Source organism: Solea senegalensis, linkage group LG7 (assembly GCF_019176455.1).
Source record: "Solea senegalensis isolate Sse05_10M linkage group LG7, IFAPA_SoseM_1, whole genome shotgun sequence".
Classification (NCBI taxonomy): domain Eukaryota; kingdom Metazoa; phylum Chordata; class Actinopteri; order Pleuronectiformes; family Soleidae; genus Solea; species Solea senegalensis.
The window spans coordinates 8,089,458-8,097,258 of record NC_058027.1 but is presented as its reverse complement, the minus strand read 5'-3'; the positions used below and the strand labels follow the sequence as shown (position 1 = coordinate 8,097,258).

The 7,801-nt window shown below is 38.8% G+C and overlaps 1 protein-coding gene across 1 annotated transcript; it reads left to right on the top strand.

Moving 5' to 3' along the window:
* Positions 1–1,004: 1,004 nt before the first annotated feature.
* nr2e3 (nuclear receptor subfamily 2, group E, member 3) lies at positions 1,005–6,995 on the top strand. Its single transcript, XM_044030924.1, has 8 exons — positions 1,005–1,476; positions 2,032–2,182; positions 2,804–2,907; positions 3,095–3,394; positions 4,148–4,326; positions 4,530–4,770; positions 5,516–5,621; positions 6,504–6,995. The coding sequence occupies exons 1-8, from the start codon at positions 1,386–1,388 to the stop codon at positions 6,634–6,636; spliced, it is 1,305 nt and encodes a 434-aa protein (XP_043886859.1). The 5' UTR covers positions 1,005–1,385; the 3' UTR covers positions 6,637–6,995.
* Positions 6,996–7,801: the final 806 nt, after the last annotated feature.

Sequence of the window (7,801 nt, the reverse complement as noted above, 5' to 3'; positions counted from 1 at the left end):
TCAACTGTGCAGTGAAACAAATGATGAAAATGGGCTGAAAATATCATTAGACTGTTAGACCATCACACTACCACTGAAATCTGTGCCATTGTTTGGCAGCTGCTTTCAGTTTTATAACAGGGAGATTTTCTGGTTTAACACATATCCTTTTTAATGGGTTGTTTGTCTTTGTTTAGAGGCCTTGTCTTAATCGTAGCAATAATGTAGTGCTTTTCATGTCACCTCAAATACTTGTATGTAATATAATAACCTTGTTTTATGTATCATATTCTCAGCAGCTATTGTCCCATGTCTCTCTTAACTGCTCTCACTGATCAGTACATGGCACATGTATGATGATTCTATAACCTCTTAATAATAAATGAATGACCAAACAGTGATGAGCTAAATGAATGGCAACCAAAACATCTGCCATTCAGAAATCCATATTCCCTCTGTAAGCAGAAGAAAGTACAGGATTTCTAGACCAAAAAGAGCAAAGTAGGAGTTAATAAGGTGCTTGTCAGCAAACACTGGGAGTCATTATGAATGGGAGGCAATCTCCCAGATCAAATATACAGCTCAGGAAAATTGAGCTGGAATTAGGAAGCAAAAGAAGAAGAAATAAGGAGGTGAAATACAAATTGAAGAGGCTAGTAAATTGATGTGCTTCGGTAATCATTCCTTTAAATGAAGATACTGAGGAGGAGTGTTGACTGATGGACAGGGGTCCTTCCCCTCATGGAGAACCCTAATGGACTGAAGAGACAGAGGGATATGGAGCAGGACTGGTATAAATTTACAAAGAGCTTCAGGAGTCATCATCGCTGCTGCTGCTGCTGCTGCTGCCGCTGCTGCTGCCGCTTCTTCATGGCTGCAGTTTTTTGCAGATGGGATGACGATTAAGCAGCACCATTGCGACTGATTGGTCCACTATATGAACAGTAAAGATTAAGAGGATGACAAATAAGCATGCTGCTTACACAGCACTTGGGGCTAATCCCCCCCCCTCCCCCCCCGGACTCTCTTTTGAGGAGCTGCCACTGAGGAGGACCCACAGACAGTGACCAACCCAGACTGCCAGAGGGAAGTCTCTCACTCAACTGTTGATGTGTAACAAGTGTTGGCTCTCGCTCATGGGAGGACCCCTGTCCATCTGCATCTCCACACCAGAGGCTGCAACATAGAGACTCAACCTGCCATCTGTCTGCTGGAGACCACAGGGAAACCTGCAGCAGCGTGACACTTCAAGTTTATATCACTGTTTTCGCTGCAACAGACTCAATAAGAACGTAGAACGTTTTGTGTGCTGATCCTGGATTTCATCTTTTCAAGGGAGGAAATAGTTGAAAACAAAAGTTCTCACCACTGGTCCTTAATAGCCTAAGAGACATTTTCAGGGAAAAATGATGGAGGATCACCTTTCAAAGATCTCCATGATACAATCCTCCTCGCCCACTGAGTCGTCTGCCAGCGGTGGGAGTGATGACAGCAGAGGTAAGAGTTCCACATGTTCACTTGCAACAACAGGTGAAGCCACAAGCTTGCCCTTGTAATAACTAGGAAAGAAAGTAGTAAGAAAAAAATGACTTTTTTCTGTTTCAGATGTACCCATATTACAACATCTATTTACATCACACAAAAGGTTTTAAAATATTCTCATAAATGCTCATAAGTCAATCATTAAATAAAATTATAAAATGAGTCCTTTAATATATTTCCAAAAATAAATACTTATCATGAGGTTGTGAGCAATGCTTCTTGAATGTCTTTATAATTAATGGGTTTATTTGGATTAATTTCCATATCCCTCATCATTTGTTTTAGTTGTTAATCTGCCTCAAGCCATTTTATTTGTTGTAATTTCATAATTGTGTACTAAATGAGATTTTCAGGCCCAAACGGCTGCTGCAATTGACTCATGTGCTATGTCTGCTTAGCCATATGCAGATTGAGCTGTCAGTACAGATGGCAGACACACGTATGAAACAATACCAGACTAAATTAATGGCACTAACTGACATGCCCTATGTCACTGTGTTTGACTCATAGCCAAGAGTCCAGCCCCGGGCAAAGCTCTGAGCCCGGCTTTGGTTTGCAAAGTATGTGGAGACACCAGCAGTGGAAAACACTACGGCATTTACGCCTGCAATGGCTGCAGTGGCTTCTTCAAACGCAGTGTGAGGAGGAGGCTCATTTATAGGTAAGACAAAGTCATGAAAAATGTCACTAAAAATCTTTAGATACCAAAATCCATCTTGTAATGTTCCCATGAGGTGCATTGTGGGATTTAAGGCAAAACTGGAAACTGAACTGTTTTTTAACTTGTTAGTCCCAACATAATCCACAACGTTGTTTAATCATACAGGAAATTATTGTCATGTATTCTTAAACAAAAGCAAATATGTAACGCAATGATCTAAATGTTTAAATCCTGTTGTTGTTTTCAAACAGACTCACTCTACATTTTCAATTCTGACCACAGAATAAACACGTTGAATTTTATGTGAATATACATGTAATATATGGTTCCCATGTGTTTTCACATGGATCAAAGAATGTGTTGTTTATGGATATGAGAAAGTTTAAAAGAGAACAGGTTAAAATGTAAGGATTTCACCTCCTTAGTCCATAATTTCAAATGTAGATTCTGTTGGTTTAAATCTATGAAATTGTAAACCCTTTTAACCTAAACTAAAAAGAAAAATCCTTTACTGTATGTATGAAACTTGTCTTATATTTTATCCATCACAAACAAAGACAAATCATATTATTTCTGTTAATTTTGTGCATATTCTCCCTCTAAACACTTGTGGTTCAACAGGTGCCAGGCTGGTACAGGCATGTGTCCAGTGGACAAAGCTCATCGAAATCAGTGCCAGGCATGTCGGTTAAAGAAGTGTCTGCTGGCAGGAATGAATAAAGATGGTGAGTGAGTGGGAATAATATTTTGCATTCTTAGATAATAATAGAAACATTAATTCAAAGACACTGATATGAAAGTATGAGATTACAAACCTAAACCACAGATGTATATCATGATTATTTCCTCTGGAAACAGCTGAGTCTTTACACCTCACTCTTTCTCTGTCTTTCATTCTTTTATTCACTGCAGCAGTGCAAAATGAACGACAACCTCGCAGCACAGCTCAGGTTCGCTTAGACTCCATCGATGTAGACACTGAGAAAGAGCACCTGGCCACCACTCGGGAGCCCACCTCCTCTTCTTGTTCCTCCTCCTCCTCCTCTTCCTCATCCTCCTCCTCTAGTGTCATTACGTGGCCTCACATCACATCCTCCATGTCCATCACCTCCTCGGTGGCCCCCCAGCGCTGCATCAGTCCCCAGAACAACCACCGCTTCATGGCCAGCCTCATGACGGCTGAAACCTGCGCCAAGCTGGAGCCTGAGGACGGTAAGGGGGGTTTGTTATTTGAGGAGGCGGCCTGAAAATTACACTCAGACCAAATTAAACAGCAAACAAATGCTGTAAATTTAATGTGTAACTTAATGTGTAACCAGAATGGTTGTCCACATCTTTTGTGAGTATATTGTTTTATCATAATTTTTGGCATATTAAATTAATTAATTAATTAATAAAAAAAAGTGGCTGAATGACAGGAGGAAAAATTTCCCCCAGAAAACCTGCAATGCCTGGGGCACCGTGTTTTTGTAGCCAGTAGCCAGTAAAGACATTTAAACCCACCCATTATTGCCTCATGCTCCATGATGATCACTGGCTCAAAGGCTTCAGTGATTGACAAGCCCAGAACATGAAAAACGAGAAAGCTATTGGATATTTCATAATAGATATTTCATTTTAGTCAGTGCAATATATTTACATTATTTATTGTTTACTTTTGCTTTTGCTTGTTGCCATCTCAATGCTAGTGTGACAGTGTACCTTGTACACTATAAGTTGCACAAGGTGCTTCAATGAAGACTCTGGTTGAGGATCCTTGCGTTAAAGTTAAATGAACACTTTTTAAGAGTGAAGGTTGATAAAATTATGACATAATGTGAACACAACTTCATATAACTTGCTAATAAGGGCATACAATCCGCACATATCCTTATTTGTAAAGCACATTGTAACACTGCACACCATTGACAGATCTACATTAGGTCTCCTGCACCCTGGTTTCTAATCTCATCTCACCTTTTTCAGTTGATGAAAACATTGATGTAACCAGCAATGAGCCAGAGAGAGCTTCCTCGGAGTATCACATGGTTCTGTATCCATCCAGCTCTGAAAACGTGTACGAGACCTCAGCGAGATTGCTCTTCATGTCGGTGAAGTGGGCCAAGAACTTGCCGGTGTTTTCCAACCTGCCCTTCAGAGACCAGGTCAGACATTAGCTGGGTTTTGTCATTCAGTTCCAAATTACAAAATCATAAACTTGTGTTACTGGGTAATGTGATGTTATTAGTTGTTTTAATTTCATTGTTTTCATGGTTAAACATGTTTTTTCTCTGTGGCTCCTTGTTTAATCAGCAAAGCTAAAAACAAAGTTCTCAGTTTCAGTTCTCACCATCTTCTCCTTTGCCAGGTGATCCTGCTGGAGGAGGCGTGGAGTGAGCTCTTCCTGCTCTGTGCCATCCAGTGGTCACTGCCACTGGACAGCTGCCCGCTGCTCTCACTGCCTGACCTCTGCCCCAACATGCAGGGGAAAACCAGTTACACTAGCCTGGACTTGCGCCTCCTCCAGGAAGTCTTCAGCCGATTCAAAGCCCTCGCAGTTGATCCCACAGAGTTCGCTTGTCTCAAGGCCATTGTGCTTTTTAAGCCAGGTGAGAAACTGATCATGATAGATAGATAAATAGATAGATAGAAAAAAAGTACAATATATAAAGATATTAACACCAAGACTATAGAAAAAAAAAATAGAATGTATAATAGACAGTTTCCAAAATATATACAGTATGGACTTGACATTTACATTATAAACAAAGATAGAACATGGGAAATGATATGGGTATATTGCACTTGTGTAAATGTACAGTATATTGCACGTGGTAGGGAGGAATGAGTAGCCTGGTTTTGGTCTACTGAGGGCAGTGCATCAGTCATCAGTTAAGGATCTCAAAGCCAGGTGTAGATCAGTAATAGTATATTAATAAAGAGGCAGATTAAACTTGATATAAATTTATTCAGGATATAAATATAAATATAATCATTAGAAGACAATTTCTTTCTGTGAGCTTTTCTCTGTTGCTACCCTGAGGCCATTATTCAAAATAACAAGACAAACCTGTTCAAAATAAAAGCTGCATCATTGATTCATATATTTGTTATAACTTGACATTTTGTTTTGAATTTGTGCAACATATAAGAGTCTCTCAGTTATCATAGTTTAACAAAGTCAGGAATGAGGATCAATTTATAGTTAGTGACACTTCTTTCTCTTTAGTATCCACTCCTTAAAAAATTCCATTCAGATAACTCTGAATAACTTTAATAATACGGAGTGGCTCAGTTTTAGATTGTAGTAAAAGTATTATTGTAACTCAAGAAACTACTCTTCCTCCTTTATAGAGACTCGTGGTTTGAAAGATCCAGAACAAGTGGAGAACCTGCAGGATCAGTCTCAGGTGATGCTGGGACAACACATTCGCTCACACTACCCCAGTCAACCAGCCAGGTAACATTTTGCCATAATATTACAGCCTCAGTGGCACATGTCTAATTTATTCTGATTTAAAAAAACTTTCACAAAATCAAATCTCTGATTGAAATTTACATTTACTCGAAACAATCTACAGCCACAAACATTTTATGTAATAAAACAGTTGAGACAGAGAACAAAGCAAATCAAGCTTTTTCACTCCCACGAGAGATATTCAATATGATGCAAATAATAAGTACAATGTCCTGCATACTTTCGGAATCATAAAAATTCTGTACTTTCCTTAGCTTTACTGATTCAAAGATGAACATTTCTTTAACTTAGTTTGTATCCTACAATGATTTATACGAAACTAATTGTGAAGCCAGACCTGAAAGATCACTGGATAATTCTCAATATAGCAGAATTGAGTCGACATACTAGTATTAATAAAGATATCAGAATCAGAATCATTCAAACTTGCATATAGTATGTTTTATGCCACAGAAGTAAGGATTTGACTTAAACATTACATGTCATTTAGAAGACACTTTTATCCAAAGCCACTTGGAATGGAATTTAGTACAATCAGCCAGGGGTGGAGTCGAACTTGCGACCATGACGTCTTTCGCACACAGGGTACCGGTCTTAACCACTGAGCCACTCCACCCCAACAAACAACTGAAAATATTACAAATTGTAATAACATTGGTTGGTAAAGGTAAAATGACAAAGATGGACAAGCCTTACATGGGCTCACGGCTTGAATAAACTATCATTACACCTATGTGTTGTACTATTTTGTTCTATTTTCAAAACAAAAAGACTTGCTGTGGACTTGCACTTCCTGTCTTACCTCTAATCTGTGATTCTGTTTGTGAAGTTAATTATTTGATTTGATTTCTTCTGTGTACTTAGGTTTGGAAAGCTGCTTCTTCTTCTTCCCTCGTTGCGTTTTGTGAATTCTGAGAGGATAGAGCTGCTGTTCTTCCACAGGACCATCGGGAACACTCCCATGGAGAAACTGTTGTGTGACATGTTCAAAAACTAAAACCGTTTCCCGAAAGATGCAGTCTTCTTCTGGTTTGTTTGTCCTTACAGATATTCTGTGTGCTGTTATTTCTTTTCAAAGACCACTTTATTTTTTGTTGTTTCTACATCAGGTTTTTGTGAATGTTGACATGTAAATTGACTTGTCATCATGCTTGCTGTCTATCTGTACTATATTTAGTCTTTGATTTGTGAATTCTGAAGTGACACACTCCAGTGTTTCTGTTACAATTTGAAAAATCACAATCCTCCAGAAAATGTATTTGTTTGGTGATAGAACAATTGTACAGTGTATATCCCTGCTGTCTTTAATGTAATTCATGTTGACATTTCTTGATAAAGTCAAATTGTTTGAAAGGATTTTTTTTTGTTTTTTGTTTTTGTGACCGCCACACTTTACAAGACTGATATTGTTTCAAGGCTTTGAGAGGAATGAAGGAACAGGGAATCGAACAGCACCCCCTTGTGTCTTTATCTGGTTTAAAAAACACATGCACATGCACATACAGACAAACACACACACACCCTATTAATCCTTACTTGACATTTACATTATTTGCTTTTTGTACCCATAAGGAAAAGTCCCCATAATGTAACTGTGTTATCCGATTTAGGTCCCCACAACATGGGTAATAGAAAACAGTGACAAATGAAGGAAAACACACACACATTTGTTTGTGCAGCTATTCTTCTAATGTGGACAGCCTACACAAAGCATTGTCCCTAACCTTATCTCTAACCACAATTCAAATATTAAGTCTAAATTTAACCAGTTCCTCATAGGTGAGGTTCCAACTCATTAGGACCAGTTTTTGGTCCAACTTTTCACAAACTACAGTCCAGTTGTTTGGTTTCAAAAACTAAATAAAGTTAAAGAAAACAGGAAGGCTATGTAAACATCCTGTTAAAAGATGGATGGTCACAGCGAAGGATGGAGGCTACAAAGGGAAAGTAAACTGATTTTGTTCTTTGTTATCACAGATAGTGCTGTCATTTTCAGTGTTCATAAGTCGTACGTAAAAATGTCTTTAGAAGACTGTGGCAGTGGGGTATGGTTAGAGCGGCGACTGCTGGAGGAGAGGGAGGAGTGTCTCAGGAGAGAGAAAGAGAGCAACTGCGACGGCATTTCATTTCTGTATGTTTGGTGGACTTTTTCTGTTGGACGC

Bases quoted from the DNA above. Each gene is read 5' to 3' on its own strand.
- nr2e3 (XM_044030924.1), top strand. From the start codon at position 1,386: ATGATGGAGGATCACCTTTCAAAGATCTCCATGATACAATCCTCCTCG. The intron at 1,477-2,031 runs GTAAGAGTTCCA...TTTGACTCATAG, and splicing joins TGGGAGTGATGACAGCAGAG to CCAAGAGTCCAGCCCCGGGC. The intron at 4,771-5,515 runs GTGAGAAACTGA...CCTCCTTTATAG, and splicing joins CATTGTGCTTTTTAAGCCAG to AGACTCGTGGTTTGAAAGAT.